Here is a 26,654-nt window from a genome sequence, read left to right on the forward strand (position 1 = left end):
CACAAAATGAGATCATTATGTCCCTCATAGGGCACTAACACCTGAGCTTACAACTGCATTTTTCTGAGAGCTGAAACATTACTGAGTGAGAATTAATAAAAGCCATGAATGTCTGTTGAAAAATTCCAGGGTTTATTCTTCGTTTCAGTACAGGTGAGGCTTTTTGAGGAAATATAGTTTGATTACAGTTAGTATATTATATACAGTAATGTTAAATAATCATGGATAAACACAAATGAAATGATCTTTGATTAAACAGATGAATTACATGTTTTATAAACACCAGAAAGATATTTTGTAAACCATGTTAGATTTTCCTGAATTTGACTGAGCAGTCATTGGGTGTTTAGAAGAGTTTATTGGAGGTGGTAGTGTAGCACGGTTCTTCTTTATAGCAATGCTTAACCTTCTAAATTCTGTTAACCCTTAATTCAGTTTTATTTATATAGGCCTAGTGCTTTTTACAATGTTGCATTATTTTAGCGCAGCTCCAATAAAACTAGACATAAATGTCTGTTTGTACCTTGATGATGACCTCATAGGACCTCCTTTAAGGAGAGCCTGTCGTACTTTGATCTCTGATGCTCACCTATTTATACGGCCATTTGGGTAAACAATAATATAGTTGATTGCATATGAGGAATAATTACAATGTACTAATATCAACTCAAAATACTTAAATGATAATATATGATGTAGTCCACTTTAGATATTATACAAAGTACATGTTACTTTGTAACGTCTTATCATAAACCAGTCAAAAATATATTACTAAACCATTTTTAATGCCTGCTAACATTTTACTATGATAGTCCATCACAAAAGTTTACCACTACATGTCACCGTATTCTCTTATTCAAACTAGTTCTGTCAACCTATTCTTCTTACCCTACCCCCATGTTGACTTTGTTTATCAAAATAAAGTGTGACCATATTTGTCCTTAATCATTTTAATTTCAACAGAGAAACCATATCTCCATGTAATGCGACACAGTTGGTAAATTTGTGGACCAATGATTGTCTGTTATGTTTATCTGAATAGCTTAAATACCTGGGTTCATACTTCAATGACTGTCTGTTTGAACCCAAACTCTGTGAAAAAAATCCCATAGAAAAAAAACGAAAAATACTTTGAACCAACTGTTTTCTAATTAAAGATTACATGTTTTTTATGTTTTTTACCGTATTTCAAAAATACATTGTAAAAAAACAACTGGTTCGCAAGTAAAATAAAGTTAACACCGTTTCTCACACAAAGTTACACGTTTTTTTCATGTTTACACCCATCTTGTATATTTTTGCAGTCAATTTATGCAATTCCATTTATACATTTGTAATTTAATGATAAAAAACTGTAAAATTGTGTAAATACATTTTACCTAGAGCGATTTACACTGCGCTATGCATTTTGTTTCTAGTTATGTGCAATCCCTGGGCTCAAACCCATCACCTTGACATTGCGAACGCCATGCTCAAACTACTGAGCCACAGGCAAGCTATGGAAGCGCAGAGACTATCTATGTGACCTATATCTATGTCTTCTTTTGTTGCTTTTGCTACTTTACTCATTATTAGGCCTATACTATTTATTCTGTTTATATATCAAAACTGTTAACAATAGTTGGATTGGCATGATAACGTGAGCTCTGCTGTGCTCAAAACAGATTTTAATATATGCTGACAATCATTTTAATTTTAACAGAGAAACCACATGTTGTGTGGCACAGTGGGTAAATTGTTGAAATAATGATTGTGTGTCGACCTTGAAATATTCACTCTTTATTAATTGCCATAAATTAATAAAATAGGTTTATGCTATTTCCACAAAATGTGACAAAAATATATTTTCAGAATGTGCTTTGGTTTGGCACAAACAGACAGTTGATGTGAAGGATATTTAGGAGGGTCTGTAGTTCTGCCCTGCTCCTGTACTGAACCACAGGCTAAACATCACCAGCTGAAATGGAAATATTATATAGGGAACTCTAAATTTATCCATCTAAACACATTGAGAGGTACAATAATAGAGTTACACAGTTAAGTCAAACCACAACAGGAAATCTCTCTCTACTCCTCTCATCACTGACAAAAGGACCAAGACACTTATGAATGTTCTCTCTCACCTGGCGTGTATGTTGACATCAGACTTGATGCATAGTTTTCTTCGACTGTGTCGCTCTTTCTATACTTTGTCATAAATGTCACATATTTAAAGGGTAAAAATAAAAAAATAAGCATTCAGTATAAACTGTGTGAGTCCCCAGAGGTCTCTTGCCCAAGCATTCAAGAAAACTCCCACAATTTATTGTCTGTAACATTCATCACTTATTCATCATTACCATTTATTTTGTTTCAAAATCCAGCTGTTAAAAATTGAGGCGATGACTTGCTCTGCTGTGTTGATTTTACTTAATGTCGATCTTGTATTTTTATCAACATTTCAGCCTTCTAAACAAGCACATGAACTGACAACTCAACAACCAGAAGACACACATCGACCACACCACACAACTCTGTGTATGTCAAACCTTTGTTTGCTTTTCATTACCAAAAGATAAATGTTTAATTTGCCAACACCTGTAAAGGTTTTGTTATTGGGTTGTTGACATGGAATGCTTTTATTAAATCATACAATGATAGTAAGAACAATGTATTCACACATATTTACCCTGCTGGATTTTAAGCAGGGGATTTATAATCTGTATCTAGATAAACATATAAATGCTCAAATTACATTTTTTTTGTGTTTTGTATTTGTATGATTTATATGCTTGTTTGCTTATGGGGACCAAAAAAAATTGGTCATTTTGTCCCCATACCGAAAGGGTTCACATTACCCACACACACGCGTACACGCACGCACGCACGCACACACACACACACACACACACTCACTACTCCTAACCTATTGGATTCTATTGGTGGCATGTTGAAACGATTTAATCACATAATAGAATATATATTGCACAAAAAAACACTACAGGACAATAGGTGCTATTATAGGTCTATATAGCAAAATCTGTTTTCTTAAAGGCACTCAAAAGTAAAATAATAAAAACAAATATTTCAGTGGTAGAACAACTCTTAACCGGACGAATTCTGCTTTAATATCCTGCTTGCATAAGAGTGCGTCATGGTTTCCAACCGACGTTTCTGCTTTTGCCGGTTCCATCAGCTTAGTCAACAAGTTTCTTGGCTATTGCACTGCCCACTGGGAAGCTTTTACAGCAACATTATTTACAACACTAGTAACATACAATTGCGCTTATCAACCACATGGGGAAACCCGTGAGCAAAAGTTCCATTGTGTTGCTTTGACCTAACCAAAATGTTTGGTCAAAATGGAGGAGGAACAGGAACATTTCCAGATAAGGAGAGGTCCACGACCCCGATTTGCAGGGTACGACCCTCTGGGATAGCATCCAGCGGGGTGCAAAAACTGGGCTCCGGTCGATTCATGGCATACCTGATCATGTCCGTGAAACCCAGCGGTCTCAGCATCTCCATTTCCCACCGCGGCAGTGATTCGTTCAGGGAGCCATTGAACAGAACCATCTGTTCCTGTTCATCATGGACCATCTCCAATGCAGTCTCAAAATATCTGTCGGCAAACTCCAAGTCGTCGGAGTGTCCCTGGCGCAAACTACACAGGAGACGAGCCTGGCTTGATCGCCTTCCCTCCTTACTGCCCGCTGGGTTCGGTTCTGGCTCGTGCGTTCTGTCAGGGATTTGAGCAGAAGAACCTGCATCTGGGTTCTTCTGCTCAAATCCCTGACAGTTTTGTGTAACAAACTTTTCTAAACTATTGTGTTGTTCTATTTGTGTACTATTGTTCTTACTGTAATATATTTACAGTTTTTGCCCGTTGTTTGAACACGTTTTGCAAAACTTCGCTCATTTTGCCAAAACTCTATACACAAGTAAACATGACACAACACTTGGAAATATACCATTCACATCTGTGTCAAATTGAAACTCTATCAAAACCTAACATTCCTTTGTCAAAATGTAACTCTGATGACAAAATGACACATACTTGCATCATATGTATTCACTTTCAGATCAGGGGGAACACACTAGTCTACTTTATATAAAACACTGCAGTCTTTGATTTACACTGTTTATTCAGAAGGCAATATTTTCAGGAGGCACATTTTCAAACAACCAAAAAAGGAAATAGGCCTACTCAATATTGGACATTGCAGTAACATGAACTCAGATAAAGCAAAAAAAATAGAAAAAACACTATACAGTAAACACAGAAAATCATGGCAATTGTGCATACGTGGGCTCATGAATCCCGCCGTCTGTTGGGGTCTGGCCGCAGGATCTCATCGACATCACAAGCAATGTCTTCTCGCGCTAGGCACTGGGGAAAATATCCAGATGGAAACTGACATTATCCCATACCACCACAAACCTGGGCTGAACTGGTCTGTTCTGTACAACTACATTAAGGAGAGCATCTAGAAATCCTCCTCCTCCTCCTCTTCCACTTCCTCTCCTCCTCAGCTCTCAGAAAAATGCAGCGATAAGCTCGGGCGTTAGTGCTCTATGAGGGAAATAATGATCTCATTTTGTGGTCGTAAGTCTTTGGAAACATCCTGTTAAATGTCTTGCAAAATGCCCATTTCTAAATTAGTAAAAAGGAAGTTTTTGAAAATGACCAGTTTACAGGAAACATATTCAGATGAGATCAATTTCTGCTCTGCATTACTCTCAGCTTTTGGACACAAGTGAGACAAACAAACACAATTTGGCCTTTTTTAGAAATGTACTTTATATGATGACAGATTTTTTACCAAAATTTCAAAAATGTTAGTCGTCATGTTTAAGCACTCAATTGTCATATGTTCATTGTGCACAATCGTTTTACCTTTGGTCGACTCCTGTAGTTCAGCTTTTGAATGAAGGTCCATCCAGACTTGAATGTGTCCTATGCTAGTGAAATACTGCTCATATTGTACAATTCTCGACAAATTAAGGTCAGTTTTTTAAACTAAAGTAATTTTTGCTTGTTTATTAAACACATCTCCTGCAGCATGAACAACAAAACTGTTCACTATAGGTATTTATTGTGCTTTATTGCTTGTAAACGTATTAAAGCTGTACATAATAATCAATTTGTATCTGTAGTCTGTAGTCTGCCCATTTCTGTTAAAAAAAAAATCCAAATTGTTAAAAATGATGTGAATTTGCAGGATAACAATCCGTTGACCTTTAAACATTCAGTATTTATTAGAAATGCAAATATAAATCAGTTTTATTTTGTTTAGCTTTAGAAATAAACATAATTGTATAATTTTATTGTCAGGGTGTGATATGGATATGGTTCAACAGACACTTGGGGTCACTGGTTATTCAGGAGGGTCTGTAGTTCTGCCCTGCTCCTGTACTGAACCACAGACTAAACCTCACCAGCTGATATGGACGTATCATCAGGGGAATTATACAGAAATTTATCCATCTGAACACATTGAGAGGTACAAGAACAGAGTTACACTGTATATATATATATACACAGAATATCTACATCAGACTTCATGTTAAAGGTAGTTTCTTCTCTGTGTTGATGTTGTTCATTTATTCATCATTAACATTCATTTTACTTCTAAAAATATTCAAACGGTCAAAAAAATAGGTAAAGTTGCAGAATGACAAAATCTGTGACCTTTAAACATTCAGTATTTATTAGAAATGCAAATATAAATCAGTTTTATTTTGTTTAGCTTTAGAAATAAACATAATTGTATAATTTTATTGTCAGGGTGTGATATGGATATGGTTCAACAGACACTTGAGGTCACTGGTTATTCAGGAGGGTCTGTAGTTCTGCCCTGCTCCTGTACTGAACCACAGACTAAACCTCACCAGCTGATATGGACGTATCATCAGGGGAATTATACAGAAATTTATCCATCTGAACACATTGAGAGGTACAAGAACAGAGTTACACTGTATATATATATATATACACAGAATATCTACATCAGACTTCATGTTAAAGGTAGTTTCTTCTCTGTGTTGATGTTGTTCATTTATTCATCATTAACATTCATTTTACTTCTAAAAATATTCAAACGGTCAAAAAAATAGGTAAAGTTGCAGAATGACAAAATCTGTGACCTTTAAACATTCAGTATCTGTTAAAGATGTAAATATGAATCAGTTTTATTTAGTTTTGATTTAGAAATAAAGATAATTTGTTTAATTTTATTGTCAGCGTGTGATATGGATATGGTTCGACAGACACTTGAGGTCACTGGTTATTCAGGAGGGTCTGTACTTCTGCCCTGCTCCTGTACTGAACCACAGACTAAACCTCACCAGCTGAAATGGACGTATCATCAGGGGGATTATAAAGAACTTTATCCATCTGAACACATTGAGAGGTACAAGAACAGAGTTACACTGTTGAATCAAACTACACCAGGAAATCTCTCTCTACTCCTCTCATCACTGACTAAAGAGGATGATGGAGTCTATCAATGTTATGTGTCATCTGACCAGTATACCTACATCAGACTTTATGTTAAAGGTAGTTTCTTCTCTGTGTTGCTGTTTATTCATCATTAATATTCATTTTGTTTCTTAAAATATTCAAACTGTTAAAAAAAATGGTAAAGTTGCAGGAAACATACTCTGCTGTTTACTCTGTTGTATGTTTGCTTACAGAGAAACCACATGTCCATACAATATCAACATCTCAACCATCAAACAGCTTACAGCAAGAGGATACAACTACTCAACCGCAAGAAAAACAAACACACCACACAACTCTGTGTAAGTCTAAGGCTTGATTACAAAAATGTTATTTAACAAACATCTGCCAGGTTGTATTTTGGAACTTGATGTAAAATATTCTATAATCATACATTCACATACAACCTTTATGTAAAAATTGAGAATATGTTGAGCATTTATTAGTCATTTATATGTGAGGGTATTTATATATGTGTTTCCTAACAGATGTCTTTTGTGTCAAACCTGGGCTTTCTGATATTTTAACTCCTGGAGAAGCAGAGGTATAAACACACATTTATAAATAGGGCTAATAACAGTGTTAATGTTACTAGTGAGGGTTAGTGTATCACTGTTCAACAGGTTTCACATTTTACACATTAAAAGCATAAAGACAGACCTGTACTGTACACACATAAATATACAGGAATACTCCTCCAAAAATGCAGGATATTCAAGGTTCATTAAAGCAAATGTTTGAAAAGACACTGAGATCTTGAGACTATGATGACACAGTATATTGAGAAATCTGTTATTCGAACATTGAGCTGGACACAGTGAGTTATTCTGTTTAGCACAACTAGAAGGCTTTCAGTATTTGAATTAGTACCTGTCAGTCTTAAGTCTCTGTGTTTATTTATACTTACTCTTTTAAAATTAAAGGTTATAGAAAATGATTCCTTCAATGTGGTGTTAATATATCCTCACAACATGTTTAATGATTAGACTGATGTTTGTGTTGATGTTATTCACAACTTGCTGAGATGTTTTTTATTATTTTAGGGAGGAAACCATATGACCAGTGATGGTCCAGAACTAAGAAGAGAACAGGAAAATAAGGTGAAAACAAATTCATGTTTGATTAAATCTTTTGTTTTATGGTGTAAGAAGGAAATATTAAAATAGCTTTCAAAACATTAACTTAAATTGACTTTAATAATTAGGTGAGATTTTACTCAGTAAAAGAGTATGATGGTATGATCCACACAGAGATCTGCTCTCTTCATCACTTAGTAATTTCCGGACAGTTTATTCTAAGCATCTCGGAGATGTTGTCACAGTTGTTTCTGGTTTGTGATGTCTCTGTTTTTGTCTCTTTATGTAATCCTCGTCTGACTCAGTGTCAGATCGTATATACTCCTTTTTCTGATTCCTTGTTCATAGAAAAACATTCACTTAATTAACTTTAAAGAATGCTTAAACATTTATTTGTATATTATATTGGCAAATTAAAGCACAAGTATGAATAAACATCTTAAAGCATTTTTTTGGAAAAGCACCTAAAGCATCTAATGTCTATTGAGAATTAGACACAGTAGTACAGTTGTGTGTATAAAGTTTGTGTAAGTAACTGTTCTTTTTCTTTCTAGGATAATATTTCTTGATCAAGATATTCTGGTGTATTTGATTATAACCAGTATCTACACCAGCAGGCATTTAGTCTGATAGACCACAAGGAATGTGTAACATGAAAAATGGATTTAAAAATGTCTGATTTTAAACTTAAGTATCAGTATAAAGAAGAATATTTTCATTGCAGATTTTATAGCGATTTAAAAAAAGGCGCAAGTTGTATGTTGTCTTATAGTTATATGTAACAAACTTTTCTGTACTATTGTGTAGTTTTGTGTACTATTGTTTTTAATATATTTAATATCAATCATAAATATACATTGACAGAAGAAGTAAAACTACAATTTTCTCAAATGACTAAAGGTTTTGTAAATAAAATGAAACACATTGGAATTGTGAATTTACTTAATTCCCAAAAAGCGAATCTTTGGTATTTGATTGTGGCGATATCACTGCAGCAATGTAAATAACGGCAGATTGTGGCTAAACAGGAGTAGGGCAACAGGACTGAACCACCTGTATCCTCCTAAATATTTTATCAGCTGCTCATTGAAAATATTACATTCTGCAAACATGTTTTATTTACATTTACAATTAGGCATTTAGCATTCCCTTTTATTATAAGTAACTTTCAACAGCAACGATAAATAAGTGATTGCTCCTAGGAAAGTGTTATGGATATGTATATGGTTTAGGTAATCTGATGTGATTATTTTAGTTTTTAATTAAATAAAATATGATACAAAACACATTTTATTGTAAAGTATAAGAAGTACTTTTTACAATAGGAAAAAACTATTTAGTCAAAACTACGCATGCAGTGCTCCAAGACTACGTTTATCTAACAAATACATACAGCTAGGCTATATGAAACTCTGACCTCAGTCAAAATGATTCATCTCGAAACATATAGTTTCATCAGACACACGATTGCCCATTATGAAATGTTACCAAAACTAGGCTATTAATCCTATTACCACTTATGTGATTGTTAGATATATAACTTATGTTTAGAATGAAAGCTGCAGTGAGTCGATGGATCACCCAGAAGCTCTGGATCCAGGGACCAAGAATGACACAGACAGAGAAGTGCAGGTCACTCAAAGTCAAATGTTTATTGAGGACACGTCCAATATATAGGAATAAATGAGGAAATGATGTAATGCTCTGACCAGACACTTCAGTAGATGGAAATCATGAAACATAAATAACTTTTTACTTTTGCTTGGGTTAGCAGTAGGCCTATGTGAGTTCTGTGTTTTCTACATCTGGAACATCCTGATACTGGTACAGCCACTTCAAGTCGTAAGTCTCGGTAACAATTATAAGTGATAAATAACATAAACAGGATATAGCATAAAACTATGTAGAATACCAGGTGTGGGACACAGGCAAAACCTAAAATCTCACAGTGATATTAGAGGCAGATGCCATCAAACTGTTTTTTGCATCACTAACAGTCCGGTGATCACGGGGAATTCACACATTAGATTCACGTCTAGGCCAATTTTAAAATAGGCACTAGTATCTTTATAAATCAACCGCAGATTCTTGGTTTCATATAAAAAATCTTCGATATAAAAAGACACCAGTGTAAAAGTGGCTCTAGATGTAGGCCAATAGTGTTTAAGCAGATGTGGAACAGGCAGTTTTCACGACCAATATTCAACACGCCTCCACCTTTAGACACGCCCATTTCTCTGACCTAAAGATACCACTGGTTGAACATCGCTATAAAGAAGAACCATGTTACACTACCACCTCAAATAAACTCTTCTAAACACCCAATGACTGCTTGTGAAATGCAGTTGTAAGCTCAGGTGTTAGTGCCCTATGAGGGACATAATGATCTCATTTTGTGGTTGTAAGTCTTTGGAAACATCCTGTTAAATGTCTTGCAAGATGCCCGTTTCTAAATTTGTAAAAAGGAAGTTTGTTTTTTGAAAATGAACAGTTTACAGGAAACATATTCAGATGAGATGAGATCAGTTTCTGCTCTGCATTACTCTCTGTGTTTGGACACGAGTGAGGATTAATAAAAGAAGCCATGATGGACTGTTTATATATTTTTCTCTTTATGCTGCACTTCAGTGCTGGTGAGCTCAAAACTTAACCAAAATCTTTTTGTTAGGAAGAATTAGTCATATTATTATGTCATATTATAATTTTTAAAAGGTAGTTTGAGTTCATGTCTTACATGTCTTACAATTCAGTGTAAGTTCCTCGAACAGATCTTTAATCAATGATTCAACATACTTGAGATTTATATATTCTGTTTATAGTTGAACAAACAATCATTATTGGATACTGTCAAAAACTGCTTTGGACATAATTTGGCTGTTTTAGAAATGTACTTTATGTGATGACAGATTTTTTACATTCAGAAATGTTAGTCGTCATGTGCAAAGCACTCAAAAGTCATATGTTCATTGTGATCGTTTTACCTTTGGTCGACTCCTGTAGTTCAGCTTTTGAATGAAGGTCCATCCAGACCTGAATGTGTCCTGCTAGTGAAATACTGCTCATATTGTACAATTCTCGACAAATTAAGGTCAGATCGTTAAACCATGATGAAAAAAGTCATTTTTACTTGTTTATTAAAAACATTCCCTGCAGCAGTCTTATTTTGTTTAGCTTTAGAAATAAACATAATTGTATAATTTTATTGTCAGGGTGTGATATGGATATGGTTCAACAGACACTTGAGGTCACTGGTTATTCAGGAGGGTCTGTAGTTCTGCCCTGCTCCTGTACTGACCCACAGACTAAACCTCACCAGCTGATATGGACGTATCATCAGGGGAATTATACAGAAATTTATCCATCTGAACACATTGAGAGGTACAAGAACAGAGTTACACTGTTGAATCAAACTACACCAGGAGATCTCTCTCTACTCCTCTCATCACTGACTAAAGAGGATGATGGAGACTATCAATGTTATGTGTCATCTGACCAGTATACCTACATCAGACTTCATGTTAAAGGTAGTTTCTTCTCTGTGTTGATGTTGTTCATTTATTCATCATTAACATTCATCTTGTTTCTAAAAATATCCAAACTGTAAAAAAAAGGGGAAAGTGGCATAATTACAAAATCTGTGACCTTTAAACATTCAGTATCTGTTAAAGATGTAAATATGAATCAGTTTTATTTAGTTTTGATTTAGAAATAAAGATAATTTGTTTAATTTTATTGTCAGGGTGTGATATGGATATGGTTCGACAGACACTTGAGGTCACTGGTTATTCAGGAGGGTCTGTAGTTCTTCCCTGCTCCTGTACTGAACCACAGGCTAAACCTCACCAGCTGAAATGGACGTATCATCAGGGGGATTATAAAGAACTTTATCCATCTGAACACATTGAGAGGTACAAGAACAGAGTTACACTGTTGAATCAAACTACACCAGGAAATCTCTCTCTACTCCTCTCATCACTGACTAAAGAGGATGTTGGAGTCTATCAATGTTATGTGTCATCTGACCAGTATACCTACATCAGACTTCATGTTAAAGGTAGTTTCTTCTCTGTGTTGCTGTTTATTCATCATTAATATTCATTTTGTTTCTAAAAATATTCAAACTGTTAAAAAATGTGGTAAAGTTGCAGGAAACATACTCTGCTGTTTACTCTGTTGTATGTTTGCTAACAGAGAAACCACATGTCCATACAATATCAACATCTCAACCATCAAACAGCTTACAGCAAGAGGATACAACTACTCAACCGCAAGAAAAACAAACACACCACACAACTCTGTGTAAGTCTAAGGCTTGATTACAAAAATGTTATTTAACAAACATCTGCCAGGTTGTATTTTGGAACTTGATGTAAAATATTCTATAATCATACATTCACATACAACCTTTATGTAAAAATTGAGAATATGTTGAGCATTTATTACTCATTTATATGTGAGGGTATTTATATATGTGTTTCCTAACAGATGTCTTTTGTGTCAAACCTGGGCTTTCTGATATTTTAACTCCTGGAGAAGCAGAGGTATAAACACACATTTATAAATAGGGCTAATAACAGTGTTAATGTTACTAGTGAGGGTTAGTGTATCACTGTTCAACAGGTTTCACATTTTACACATTAAAAGCATAAAGACAGACCTGTACGGTACACACATAAATATACAGGAATACTCCTCCAAAAATGCAGGATATTCAAGGTTCATTAAAGCAAATGTTTGAAAAGACACTGAGATCTTGAGACTATGATGACACAGTATATTGAGAAATCTGTTATTCGAACATTGAGCTGGACACAGTGAGTTATTCTGTTTAGCACAACTAGAAGGCTTTCAGTATTTGAATTAGTACCTGTCAGTCTTAAGTCTCTGTGTTTATTTATACTTACTCTTTTAAAATTAAAGGTTATAGAAAATGATTCCTTCAATGTGGTGTTAATATATCCTCACAACATGTTTAATGATTAGACTGATGTTTGTGTTGATGTTATTCACAACTTGCTGAGATGTTTTATATTTTAGGAGGAAACCATATGACCAGTGATGGTCCAGAACTAAGAAGAGAACAGGAAAATAAGGTGAAAACAAATTCACGTTTGATTAAATCTTTTGTTTTATGGTGTAAGAAGGAAATATTAAAATAGCTTTCTAAACATTAACTTAAATTGACTTTAATAATTAGGTGAGATTTTACTCAGTAAAAGAGTATGATGGTATGATCCACAAAGAGATCTGCTCTCTTCATCACTTAGTAATTTCCGGACAGTTTATTCTAAGCATCTCGGAGATGTTGTCACAGTTGTTTCTGGTTTGTGATGTCTCTGTTTTTGTCTCTTTATGTAATCCTCGTCTGACTCAGTGTCAGATCGTATATACTCCTTTTTCTGATTCCTTGTTCATAGAAAAACATTCACTTAATTAACTTTTAAGAATGCTTAAACATTTATTTGTATATTATATTGGCAAATTAAAGCACAAGTATGAATAAACATCTTAAAGCATTTTTTTGGAAAAACACCTAAAGCATCTAATGTCTATTGAGAATTAGACACAGTAGTACAGTTGTGTGTATAAAGTTTGTGTAAGTAACTGTTCTTTTTCTTTCTAGGATAACTATTCTTGATCAAGATATTCTGGTGTATTTGATTTTAACCAGTATCTACACCAGCAGGCATTTAGTCTGATAGACCACAAGGAAAATGCCATATGTAATATGAAAAACATGATTTTAAACTTGTGTATCTATAGTGTAAAGTTATTAATATTTTTATAGCAGATTTTATAGAGATAAAAAAAATGCTTTTTCTTATAGCTTTGTGTAACAAACTTTTGTGTATTAGTGTGTAGCTTTGTTTTTTATAAATTTAACATCAATCATAAATATACATTGACATTAGAAGTAAACTAGAATTTTCTCCAATGCCTAAAGGTTTTTGTAAATGAAAATAAACACATTTGAATTGTGAATTTACCTAATTCCCCAAAATGTCTCTCCAGAAATGTAAATAACTGTAGATTGTGGCTAAACAGGAGCAGGGCTACAGGACTGAACCACCTGTATCCTCCTAAATATTTTATCAGCTGCTCATTGAAAATATTACATTCTGCAAACAAGTTGTATTTACATTTACAATTAGGCATTTATCAGACCCTTTTATTAAAAGTAACTTACAACAGTGAGGAAAAATAGGTGATTCCTCATAGGAAAGCAACTATGCGAGGATAATAAATGAAACAATTGTTTGAAGTTGTAGACTTGTGAAGTATTTTCAGGTCGTGCATTTTTTTTAGTAGTTCCTAAATAATTGTCAAAAACCTATGGGAACTTTTTGGGAAAAACCTACAATAAGCTCAAACCTGGCTGCAAGATATGTAATGTTCTGCGAAGACAAAATGTGATCAGTGCAACATGACTGGGAAACAAATCACGGCACAACACCCACAGAATGATTCCATATGCCAGGATGCTGTGACAGTCTATCAACTTTTCTTCCATATATGTTTAAATACATTTGTGCCTATGCTTTCTTTTTTTATATATATTTCTGTGAAAATGTGTATCTAATGTTTCTATGATGTGGCAATATAAAGATTCTTTCACTATGCCAATAAAGCTTTTCCGATTCTTGAATTTAGTGTTTTTAATCCACAAATCTTTTCAGCTTTGTTAAATTTGAGTCATTTTGGACAACACAGTGATTACCTGAGCTAAATGCCTCACCAACACTTTCATGTTGCATGATAATAGGCTTTAAAAAAGTAACTACATTTTTTTAAAGATTCCTTTTTTTTGAGTCTCAAGTCTCAATGTGCACTTCAACTTAATAATTTTGGGGTTCATCTAACAATCAATGTTGAAAATGTATTAAAATGGCCTTGTCAAGTGAATCTTGCTGTAGTACCTATGGATACCAATAGAGGCGATAATTCTCTTAAAAGTACTGTTACGTCATTTCAGAATTACCGTAATTGCGTCATGACGCTTCACTACATGAGCGCAGTGTAATTCACGTATCTCGATAAATAGCTAGAATAAAAATGGCGTCCACATGGAAAACATATTTAATGCTTCTGAATTTGATCGTTTTGTGTATCCTAACCAACACCCACTCGAGACAGATAACCACGGTAGGAATCTTCATGCAATTTTAAGTACTTTAATGCCTTTCCTTGTTTACGCTTTATGCGAGTGGGTATTTATGGAAGCCTGTAACGTAAATGCCACCTATCAGACAACAATATATTACACGTAAAATGTCCTTTATACAGATTCGTACACCATTGTTTACACATTAAAGCAATTTTAAACAATCAGGTTAATATTTATGGTTATTTACTTAAAGCAGCGGCTAGCGCAATTGACCACTTCGACAAGTAACGTCAGTATATGTATAATGTAAACAAACGGGCTTGTTTGATTGTCTTTGTTGATTTTCACAGGAGACTGTTGTGTTAAATGTGACAGCGGTTAATGTAATTCAGACGAAGTACAACGTACAGGTAAGAAACAAATGCACCTTTTACCCTTCTATAATAATAGAAACCATCGAAGAGTTTCTAATGGATTAAGAAAGAAAATTATATTGGTTTTAATTGAATCATAATGATCTCTACTGGTAATGTGTGTTGGTGGGATGTTGTCTGGCAAATGGGACTCAATAGACCGACATTAAATCCTGCTGGATAAAGAACCAAAACACACTACAAAAACAATTTTGCAATAGATATAATAAACAGCTGATTGTTCATAATGGTAATTTTTATGGAAGCCATTTAAATAACTTCAGTTCTTTTTCACAGGGTTTATAGGCTTCATATTAGTGACCCATGTTATTTATTTATGTATTTTTCTTTTAGATGAACTTGACTGTTGGTCTCTTGGACAATGAAACATTCATCAATGGAGCTCCTATAAAACATTCACAAGTCACAAGGATGATATGTCCTGTTCTGTTATGCAAGTATTTTTATAAACTTCACTCTTCGTATTTAATGTTTGCGAATGAAATAGTGATTGTAGAGACAGTCTGTATTTCCATTCATGATTGACAGAAGGCTGTGTTTTTTTTGTAGTGGATGGTTATAATGTGAGCTCTGGGTCAGCGGGTGGGATGGTAAGCAGTGAGCTGAGGCTGATGCTGAATCGGTCGAATGTTCAGAATGATGTTGGAGATCAGGTTCAGCTACTCCTCCTGAGTCAACAGATAATCCAGCTGGAGGATCAAAAGGTTAGTCTCATTTTAACTGTATCTGATTTATTTGTGGAGCTAATAATAATAAAATCAATTGAATATTGAATTATTATGCTTTGTAAAATTATAGCATAGAATGGCATGGTTGTCAACTGCTTTACATTTTGCAGGTCCATCAGCCAGACATCTTTGAGGTGGAAATCCAGTGGAACCAGACCTCTGAAGAGATCACACAGGTTATCAGTGTTTACCCTTCATCACAGAGCAAAATCTCAGGAATCCTATCAGAGAATGACATCTTAGTGACTGACACATCTATACACGATGAAGGTAGGTTATGTGGCATAAAATATATATTTTGGGGCTGTAGATGTACTGTAACAATAAATAAGATGCAATATCCACAAGTGACTGGAAATAATGAATTCTTTTCTGAAATATTTTTGCATGCACCATTAGCTGTCAAGCCAAAAATCTCTTTCTTCTTACATAATATAAACTTGAATCAATATTTCATGTCTATTGACCTGTTTTGTTTTGTACATAGTTGTGTTATGTACAGTAGTTATCCAGTCATTATCACAAAATAAACCACAAGATGATCGGGGATAATTCACGCTATTGACCTGCTGAACATACCATATCTCCTTTTTTACTGTCCAGTTCTTGCTGACGTTTTACCATTTATGTATTCACAGGTGAAGACCAAGTGCTTAACAGCACCAGCCACTATCTATATAAAAATGCTGAGACTACACAGGAAGAGATCGCTGCTCCAGGGAAACTCCCAGAAACACCCTTGCGGATGGACCCAGAAACTCTGTACGAGTCCAGAGGGGAAGAGGAAAGGAATTCTGATTATATCCTGCCTAAGGTTCCTCTCAGAGATCACATGACCTCTTATAGCGTAAGTGCTAATGTACATCTGCAGCAGACACTAGCATTATACTAATGCAAGAATTCTCTTTTTGGTTTGGTCTTACCTCGTTTTATTGTGTGTGGGCAGGTGGTGTGCCAGTGGATCGAAGAGCTGAGGGATAAACTGAGGCGCTTCTGGTCGGATTCAGTCCCCCTTTTCTTTTTGATCATGTGGGTGGTGGTGGTTGGTGTTGCAGGCTCCGCTGTGATTATTAGGATTCTTGATTTTCTGTTCCCCTCCTGTGAACACAGGTATGACCTGCACCAACTGTTTTTGTTTGTTACTCAACTGAAATGATATCTGTTATTTGTTTTAAAATTACAGCCTGCTAACTAACTGCATACTAATAAAAAAATTCTCTCTATAGGGGATTCTTTCATCTGAATCCAGAGACTCTAATGCCAGATGATGAAAAGCAGAGCCTAATAGATAATGTGGAGATTGATGGTAAAACAACAGAAAAGCAAGTTTTGATAGAGAAGTGAATGCGATGGATGTGTTTTCATCAGTTTGGTTAAGTGGCTTTATTTGGTTACGGATACCAATGACTTTAGTGTAGCACTTTAAAAACAAATTCTGCAACATGACTTAATCAGCATCCAAATTTCCACCTGATTCTTTAAAAACATCTTGGGAGATTTTGGTAAAAAAGAAAGTGTTACTTTGTGTCATTACCCATGGGGTATGACACAAACTAAAAAAAAGGCTAGTATGTGAAGCTAAAACCTCACGAAAACTTGTTGCTGATTTTGATCTGTCCTTTTTCTTACTTTATGTCAGTTTTATATAAGTGGCCTGTAAGAAACTGCCTATATTGCTTATTTATATCGAATAGTATATGCATTTTCATTTCTGAAGTGTTAATATTGCATTAAGCATGTATTTAGGCAATACATTTCAACTGTGACCTGCTTTTTTCTTGGACCTGAATGGATGCTATTGTTTTTAATAGGGATAGTTCACACACGAAATTAAATACTCAATCTTAAATTGTCCAAATTCTGTTAACATTTATTTGTTTTGATGAGCACAAAGATATTTGAAAGAATGCTTGTAACCAAATGGTTCCTGCCCCTCATTGACTATCGTAGTAGAAAAATAAAATAGTCAAAGGAGCCTCAGAACAGTTTGTTGTCCTAAAATTCTTCAAAATATCTTTTGTGTTCATCAGAAAAAATTATAAAATTATTTTCTAATATGGCAGTTAAGGGTGCCTCCGAAATCACAGTTACTAACATTTTTCTAAATATCTTCTTGTTTTCAACCGAACAAAGAAATGTATACAACAATTTGAGGGTGAGCAACTCATGACAGTATTTTTTTTATTAATTTCGAGCACTGTAATGTAGGATTATTATAATGTGTATAGATTATACACATTTGTTGAATGTTTCCATTTCAGTTGTAGTCCCAAAATTTCATTGCAGCCCTGAATGGCAGAACTGCTGGCATTGGATTTTATAATATTATTTAAATCTTTAGTCTGCATTTCAGAAGCATGTAAATATAAGGTTTGTTTTTCTTCACGGTTTGTTACATCAGTACTCTACATTCTGCACAATAAATGAGTTTGTCTCGTAATTAACAAGTTTATTCAGAGAGTCGCCCGAAACGTAAGAGAAAACACATAATCCAGGTACATTTTAAAACATTTATTCAGGAAAATATAATTTTATGTATTAATCATAGCCACGAAATGTCACTAAGAGAAAACCAGAACTGGTTCATAGTGTTTATAAAAGTCAAGTACTGTCATTAGATATTCAAATCTTGGTCTTATTCATCCAGTGCTGAAAACTTTGGCCTTGAAATCAATCACAGAATGGCACAGAAGCACCAGTAAACTTATTCATCTTGCATAGCTCTTTGCCTATGTCAGATGCATTGGGTGATGTACTTACATGTCATTAGTTGCAGTGTGGTTTTTAAATGTACAAAGCAAGTCAACAATAGTGTATAATGAACATTCATAAACCATTATTGTACCAGCAACCGAAGAGGATGCCCTTTTGTCTGTGCAATGTATAGCAATGCTAATAAAAGCCGTGGAGATTTTTTATATGGGCACCAAAAACTGTTTTTCAGACTCTGGTAAGAAGGCTTTTTCCTGGAAAGCATCTAAACCTCCAACCTTGGTTCTTAATAATTTCCTCACTTTAGCTGAGACAGCTCAACCGGTTTCCAGGTAGCCATCTTGCAAGTGTCCCGTAAATGATAAAACAAACCTACAGATTCCATTAACCTACCAAATATGAAATACTACACTATTAAATATATTCATACGCACAAACTTAATTTAAGGCACGGCCTATCTGGGAATTGCTTTTGGTCTAGAATGGAAATGCACTATGAAATGAATGAAACTGACCCTCAGTCCTACAAAGTGCTATTATTGATTGCAAACTGGAACAACAGAGATCTCTTAACTCCAGTCTGAGTGTCATGCCCCATCAGCAGGAGCCAAACTCTGCTATCCACTTCTCATATTTCTCCAAGTCAGTAGCAGATACAGATTTGGAGACTTTCTTCAGCGCCATCTCGAAATCATCCATTGTAGTAGGCATGTGCATCTCATCCTTTGGAAAATTTCGGATCTCCTCAGGGGTCAAACCCTCAATCCGTCTTCTCATTGCCATCAGGGATGCATCTCTGTAATTATGAAACAAATGTATAAACAACTGACTCTTAAAAGAACTGGTTATGAAAATAATTGCATATTAAAATCATTTTCTGGATTCTCTTAAATGTCACTCTTACAGCCTGCTGCCATACGAGCTGTCATAAGTGCATAATGGCATCATGGGTGCTTGACAGCTGTACCTGCATAAAATGGTGATGTCAGCACCAGAGTATCCCTCCATCTGCTCAGCGATCCTGTCCATGTCAACGTCATTGGCCAGCTCCAGCTCTTTCAGATTTATCTTGAGTAACTCCACCCTTCCTTTACCTACAATAGCATTGTATACAAATACATCTCTGAACACAAATTTTGAAATATGTCCATTATGCAAGTCTATTAAATTATGGATGATGTAGAACATAATACTGTATGAGCCCCTTATGAATTCTGGATATTCTGAGTACCTGACGGTAACGGGATGTAAATTCTTTTTTCTAATCGACGTCTCAGAGCTTCGTCAATGTCCCAAGGGAAGTTGGTGGCTGCTAGAACCATAACCATCTTTGAAGGGTCATTTTCAGACATTCCACCAACACCTGGATAACACAAGTGATGAATATATTGAAGAATGAAATAAAATCAACTTATTGTTGATTTCAATGTCATAGTAAAAATATTCCAATCAATATACTATTGTCAAAAACGAATGCAGCCATCGTGTGTGCGTGTGTGTGATAAACAGCAGTACCATCCATCTGGACGAGCAGTTCAGCTTTGACTCGTCTGCTGGCTTCATGTTCCTCTGACGTTCCTCTACGGCTACATATGGAGTCTATCTCATCAATAAAGATTGTAGTGGGGGCATAAAATCTGGCCTGTGATCACATGCCAACAAAAACACATGTATTAATGAGGGCATCCGTGAGCATGTGTGCTTATGTTACAGGTTCTACAGGAAGTGAATTTTCCCTGTGCATGTGATTTTACCATTTCAAAGAGTAGCCGTACAAGTTTTTCAGATTCTCCTCTATATTTGGAGGTGAGGGTGGAGGAAGAGACGTTAAAAAAAGTAGTCCGGCACTCTGTGGCAACAGCTTTGGCCAGTAATGTCTTTCCCGTGCCTGGTGGACCCACCATCAATACTCCCTAAAAATGAAAAGAAAATTGTAATGTACAAATGTTCATATTATTGCACAGAATTTAGATCACATTTTTTGTATTATTGTTTTACTGAGTTATACTTATAATCTCATCGAAACGAGTTCTGTAACCAAACCATAAATATTTTTCACTATTTTTATATGACCACCATCCACCTATCTCCACATCAAAGTCAAGTGACATCTAGGTATACTTTTAACTGATGAAAGCTTCTTCCATTTCATGTTAAACATACTATTTATCATTGATATTTAAAAACTTTGTGATGGACTTAAAATCCAATTACTTATTCAACAACTCCACATAAATATAACTGTATCTGAACTTCTGTGGTGTATTTGTATGCATTCTACACAGTACCTTCCATGGGCGCCTTATTCCTTTAAAGAACTCGGGCATCCACATGGGCAGAACCACAGCTTCCTTTATAAGCTTCTTTGCTTCCTCCAGATCAGCAATATCGTCCCTTTAAAAACAATTACATGATAGCACCATGTCAGATGATCTTCCTTATATGCATGCAAGAATAAAATATTGGTAAAATATGTCCTAGTAAACTTGTGGAGGGAAATTACAGCCACAGGAAAGTGAGAGAACAATGTACAGTATGAACAGACCAGGTGACATTGGGGTTTTGGGAGATGATATCCCTCTCCAGAGAATCAATCAAATCTTTATCTTCTCCTCCTCTGTCGAACCTCTTCACCTCTGTGTCAACACCATCCGCTTTGTTCTATAAAATATGAGGTTGGAGAGTTAGTCATGTCATCATTTTGTTTCTTTGCTAAATGTTTGTTTAAACTATACACAAATGCAAACAGATTACGTTCCACTTATTGTACATTTGTTTAGGGCTGTACAATGATTAGTCATAATCGTTTCCATTTTTTTATATCATATATATACGTGTATGTACTGTGTATAATAGGTATATAAAATATACACACAAGCATGCATAATTTTAAGTTTTTTTCATTTATCTATTAAATATTTGAATATAATATAAATGATATATAAATATAATAATTGTATATACGCATGTAAATATTTCTTAAATATACAGTATGCATGCATGTGTGGGTGTGTATTTAATATATTCATAATTATTATACACCGTAAACACACTTATATTATGTGAACAAAAACATTTATTCTGCAAACGATTAGTCGCGACTAATCGTTGTGCAGCCCTAAATTTGTTTAAAATATTTATTTTTAAAGTGCATTTATCAGCAAGATCTCATGAGGTCAAAGACAATGTTTCCATGGTAAACAGAAAGAGCGCAAGAAACGGGTAATACAGGTTTGTAATGTTAACACAGCGAAAGGTTTTTTAAGTTTTAAGTAAATATTGTGTCTATATTGGAGGGCATTGAGTCAGCACACATTGTCCAAACAGTAGACAGAAAATGGATCCAGTGTAGATGAGAGCTCACATCACATTGACATCTAGCAGCCAGCTGTCCTCACCTTTTCATCTTTCGGCTTTGATGCACTCTCTTTCTTTTCTTTGGTTTTCTGAGGTTTCCCCTTGTCACCGTTGGCAACGCGCGGCGACGGCCGCTGCTGACCACGGAACCCGACGCTCACCCTGTTACCGTGGCTTTTACCTTCTTTATAAGGTCCAGACGATTTCCGTACGACGCATGGAGAAGATCTGTTTGTCACACATAAACACAGTATAAAGTGGGATTGTGGAGATTTTGGAGAGAGGCCCCTTAAATACTCAAATGGAATAAAGTCTGTTATTAAACTGGCTATAATCCCTCATTCACATGTTACGTTATAATCACATTATGGTTTATATAACAGGCTCAAGGGACTTGAGAAAACTATCCATTCTGATCCTAATCTAATTCACATGATATAATTACTGAAGGGGCTGCTAAAGACCCCGTTCCAACACAATGACGTCGTTCCTATGACTTACGGGTGTTTTAAATGACTAAAGAACAAAAATAACTATAAATCAATCTTCATTTAAACATTTATAATGTATGTGCCTGTACATCACAATTTTATAATAATTTTGACATTATTTATTCGATCTTAGTAACTTGTTAAAAGAAACAACCCCTGATTCTCTATACATTTAAAAACTGCTTTACTGAGCAGACAATATGTAAACACGGTTCATTGTAGAAAGGATTAGAGTTTAGGAGAACCTGTGTGTAGCCGTTTTGACAAAAACAGAACATGTATTTGCGGACCACATACCTGTGTTCCACATGGACAGGCATAATATCATTCTCCTGGCTGAAACTGCTTGGTTTGGATGGAGTTGACTCCTGCTGCTGGAAACTCCCAAGTGTGGTCATGATCTCCCGAACGTGCTTCGTTTCTTCATTAATCTCTTGCCAAACCTGGATGCCCAAACACAGCCAACACATAAACATGCAATTGTGTGTCAGATGTTTTGCAATGCAGGTCTGGTAGAGGACGGTGTCCAGTAGATGAAACTCTAACCTGTTGCCATTTCTGCTGTAGAGAGGAGTCTCTCACTGAGTACTGGTACTTTTTAATCTGTTCCAGGACCCCCTGATAACAGACCACTGCTGAGTTGTAGTTTCCCAGCAGGGCGTATTCTCTAGCCAGCTTAACGTTCTCATTGATCTCCCCCAAACTCATGCTGATCACATAAACAAGAGTGACAGCTCAACATTTATTTAAAGAAATATGCAGATAAACGTAACGTTACACAGCCTGGATGTTTAGATCATGATCGCCATTTACAGTAACGTACCATTGATATGATAACAAACACACATGAAGATGTGATCGTACGAACAACTTAATGAACAGCTACACACTATCAGTTAATAACCAACTAGTTAATTACAAAATCACAACAACATGGAAGACAATTCATAAATAGACCTAATCAACGTTATTCTTTAATAATCTTTGTTATTAAAGAGACAAAACTGGTATGATTGTAGCGGTTGTGTAGTTATAGCAGGTGTTAAAACACACAACATATGAGATTTAAAACGAGAAAGAGTTGAAAAGTAAACTTTACAAACCTGTTAATAGTCAGAGTCTCTGTGTTAAACTATCTAAGGAAAGTCACTTTTTAACTGACTGGGGATCAAAAGCCAAAAGCCATGAGTGTGATGCTGTGGATCACAACTATAACAACGTTAGACGCATAACTTTACGCAGATCAAAAGTTCACTTGTTTAGGAAAGGCACCGAGTGTGAAGGCGGAAGCAAACGTGTTACCCGCGCACTCATTGTTTTTTAACATAAAAGTCTTTTCACAAGGCAGACTATTGTTATGGCGTGATATAGCGCTTAAATTTCAACAAACACATTATTAAATGTTGCATAAACTAATTATTGAGTATTTTGGGGCTATTTAATCTTTTATTCTGTGCTTAAACTTTCTAAAGGATTACGATTTTTTTTTATAACGTACGTCACTGTAACTAGTTGTTCTTTTCAAAATAAAAGCCAGCATCTCCGTAGACGTCCTCTTAAAAGCAAAATCGGACGATAATGACAACATGTCCAAAGGTTTTATTGTTATTTGCACGGTTATGCACAATTATCAATTTAATGAACCAAATGATGACAATACCGATGGATAGCAGATGTCTGCTGGATTTGGACGGTATGTACATGACAACATATTTAATGTCTTGATGCTTCCTTCTTGGACACTGAATACAGACTGACCACAGAAATGTGCAAAATGTTTCAGAACTTGTGTATTACTAGATATGTCTGGTAAAGAGATGCAGTTATTGAATTACTTGTTACAGTGTCAACTGAATTCACAGAAATGTTACAAAATTCTTCAAAAAGCTGTCTTCACTGGCAGCAGTTGTGCTTTTGGGTGTGATTAGAAGTCACAACTGAAGGTACACAAGTCAGAATACTTTAAATTGTACACAGCAAATGAATCAGGATCAAAGTTGATCAGTTTTCATTGAGAATGGTCAAGTTGGATATGTGGGATTTTATACTATCAAGGCACATTTATGTGTATCTGGAGAGACTATTACTGACATGTAGTTAGACTTTTTGCACATATTATAAAAACAACCATGGCAGTACAAAATGAACGAAATGAACTGAATTCACATTTACAAAGCAGAAGAACATAGAACTAGAGAGGATGTCAAATACTATTGAGCATCTTCAGTCAACATTCACTCAGTTCAACGGAAGTTTTTCCACATTTGCTTGCAGTGTTGAAGAAAAAAGAAAAGACATGCAAAGTAAACTGATGATAGTGAGAGAAACCAATTCCTACACATTGTGGTGATTGACAAGAGAAACCACTTCATCCCAAAACTACAAATTCAATAAAATAATACTAAAATTAAGAAAAAAGGCACATGTACAGCAGCCTCTTTGTGTTTGTGTGTGTGTGCGTGTATTCATGTTTAGGAGGTCTAGCAGCAGAACTTCTGTTGTTCAGTTGTTTTCCGGCCCCTTCAGAATGGCATCTGTCTGGTCTATTATTGGTCTGTAGCGGTCACAAGCTCAAACCACTGTCTCAACGCATCGCTGAGTGTCTCTGGGAGAGCGTTCACATTTCTCATGATCATGTAGAAGGGAAAGGGAAATTCCTCCATGTAAGACCGGATTTCTGGAAGCTCACCCGGTCCCTTAAATATGGGCACTTTAATATCCAATATTGAATCCTGGCATGGAGAAATGTATATAAGAATATTATTACAGCAAGACAAATAGCTCAAATTTAGATTTAATCAAGCATTAAAACAATACATTTTTAACTACAGCTAAACTGCACTCATTCACAAAAAAACAAAACAAATTTCTTACCCTAGAGTTAGGGTTGTCCAGCACTACAAATATCACAAAGATGTTCGCACTCCGTGCTGCCTGAACGGCAGCTGCGACTCTCTCTTTCCCTTCCAAAAACAAACCCCTGCCATCAGAAACTATCAGCAATAACTGAGACGTCTCTGTAGATAGAAAGAGAGAGAGATGGAGAAATAAAGATAAATAATGTTAGATCGTTTTATAACAAAGGGACAGGTTAGTTCTTTGACATCAGTATAATAAATTGTGATAAATGTGAAGTAATAAAGAGTTTTACCAGTGTTTGTAGAGCCAGGGTTGTGCTCTCTGGCTGCCACAAACATATTTGTTGAAGTCTCTAAAAACTAAAGATAAAGATAAGGATTGTTAATTGTATGGAACTTACCGTCATAAAACCTCACTGTTATGAAATATCAAATCTGGAGTATGATAAAAATATATAGAGAAATGTTTTACTTGAGCTATTCTGGTCTTCTTCTGCTGGAACTGACAGAGCTGCAGTATTTTTGCTCCACTTTGATCGTTGAACTGTTGCTGGAAGGGATGGAGAAGCTGGACAGTCTCTCCAAAGCTACAGCAAGTGAAATAAAGATGAAAAATGAATGAATCAACCTGCCATTTAAATAAGCTCTTCAGCCAAACTATAAAATCGTCACAACATTCTAGCCATAAAAAGTACATTTACAATATAAATATTTAGAGATGCACTGATATGTACATTTTGGCCAAAAACGATAATTCTTCAACATTGGAAGCCAATAACCGATATATTGGCCGGTATACTAAATCTAAATAATATAACACTTTCCGAGACTGAATTTTTCTTTCTCCTTAAAATCATGTACCAAGCCTACTTTACACTAATTAAAGATTCTTTAATTCTTCTTTTAAACTGTTCTGGTATAATGTTTAGTTAATAAACAAATTAAAGATGTTCTTCCAGATTAACCCAGAAAGTCTAACAGGTCACAAGATAGAAAGCCTTCAGACTGCAGTCGGTTTCAAACAATAGGCTTTTTTTATAATTTACACATTCATAAATATCTACATACTACATCAACAATGTTTTGCTAATAGCATTAAATGAATGATCATGACAGAAAGACTGTACAATACTGGATTTTAACTGAGCAGCATAAAGCTGAACGGGGAACAATCAGAGGAAATTATTCATAATTTATCGGCTATAATATATCGCCTAAATTTTATAATCGCCCGATACCGATATGGAAAATAATTTATTGTGCATCCCTAAAAATATTATAAAGGACAAACTCACCTGCACACAGAAACTTGGCCCACCTCTAGCAGAGTCAGAGCATTTACTATAACAGAGACGGACTCAAACGCCAGCTACAGAACACAAGTGAGAATAGAAACAAACATCAAACTCAAC

The 26,654-nt window shown here is 35.2% G+C and overlaps 4 protein-coding genes across 5 annotated transcripts in view; 2 read left to right on the forward strand and 2 right to left on the reverse strand.

Annotated features, from left to right (window-relative positions):
• The first annotated feature begins 46 nt into the window (after positions 1 to 46).
• LOC130433947 (uncharacterized) lies at positions 47 to 14,188 on the forward strand. The gene is made up of 10 exons (XM_056763754.1): positions 47 to 153; positions 2,445 to 2,517; positions 5,768 to 6,007; positions 6,224 to 6,538; positions 10,767 to 11,081; positions 11,297 to 11,611; positions 11,749 to 11,856; positions 12,043 to 12,098; positions 12,595 to 12,650; positions 13,181 to 14,188. The coding sequence occupies exons 1-9, from the start codon at positions 109 to 111 to the stop codon at positions 12,607 to 12,609; spliced, it is 1,482 nt and encodes a 493-aa protein (XP_056619732.1). The 5' UTR covers positions 47 to 108; the 3' UTR covers positions 12,610 to 12,650; positions 13,181 to 14,188.
• A 367-nt stretch (positions 14,189 to 14,555) lies between these two features.
• Positions 14,556 to 18,264, forward strand: ginm1 (glycoprotein integral membrane 1). The gene is made up of 8 exons (XM_056765034.1): positions 14,556 to 14,700; positions 15,013 to 15,072; positions 15,430 to 15,529; positions 15,646 to 15,800; positions 15,935 to 16,094; positions 16,463 to 16,671; positions 16,771 to 16,934; positions 17,051 to 18,264. Exons 1-8 carry the CDS (start codon positions 14,611 to 14,613, stop codon positions 17,166 to 17,168), a joined length of 1,056 nt encoding a protein of 351 aa, XP_056621012.1. The 5' UTR covers positions 14,556 to 14,610; the 3' UTR covers positions 17,169 to 18,264.
• Positions 18,265 to 18,320: 56 nt separating this feature from the next.
• katna1 (katanin p60 (ATPase containing) subunit A 1) lies at positions 18,321 to 23,654 on the reverse strand. Its single transcript, XM_056765033.1, has 11 exons — positions 23,488 to 23,654; positions 22,931 to 23,093; positions 22,682 to 22,827; positions 21,935 to 22,121; positions 21,082 to 21,197; positions 20,825 to 20,930; positions 20,291 to 20,449; positions 20,052 to 20,178; positions 19,768 to 19,899; positions 19,504 to 19,630; positions 18,321 to 19,332 (listed from the first exon to the last, which is right to left on the reverse strand). The coding sequence occupies exons 2-11, from the start codon at positions 23,090 to 23,092 to the stop codon at positions 19,134 to 19,136; spliced, it is 1,461 nt and encodes a 486-aa protein (XP_056621011.1). The 5' UTR covers position 23,093; positions 23,488 to 23,654; the 3' UTR covers positions 18,321 to 19,133.
• Positions 23,655 to 23,960: 306 nt separating this feature from the next.
• The window catches only part of mdn1 (midasin AAA ATPase 1), a 44,085-nt gene continuing 41,391 nt past the window's right edge, over positions 23,961 to 26,654 (reverse strand). For both annotated transcript variants that reach the window (XM_056763931.1, XM_056763930.1), the window contains exons 96-100: positions 26,538 to 26,611; positions 25,715 to 25,829; positions 25,536 to 25,602; positions 25,259 to 25,401; positions 23,961 to 25,116 (exon numbers count right to left, since the gene is read on the reverse strand). In XM_056763931.1, the coding sequence (XP_056619909.1) occupies positions 24,931 to 25,116; positions 25,259 to 25,401; positions 25,536 to 25,602; positions 25,715 to 25,829; positions 26,538 to 26,611 (585 nt within the window). In that variant the 3' untranslated portion in view covers positions 23,961 to 24,930. The remainder of the gene's footprint in view (positions 25,117 to 25,258; positions 25,402 to 25,535; positions 25,603 to 25,714; positions 25,830 to 26,537; positions 26,612 to 26,654) is intronic.

This window comes from Triplophysa dalaica, chromosome 13 (genome assembly GCF_015846415.1).
Source record: "Triplophysa dalaica isolate WHDGS20190420 chromosome 13, ASM1584641v1, whole genome shotgun sequence".
In the NCBI taxonomy this organism is placed as follows: Eukaryota; Metazoa; Chordata; class Actinopteri; order Cypriniformes; family Nemacheilidae; genus Triplophysa; species Triplophysa dalaica.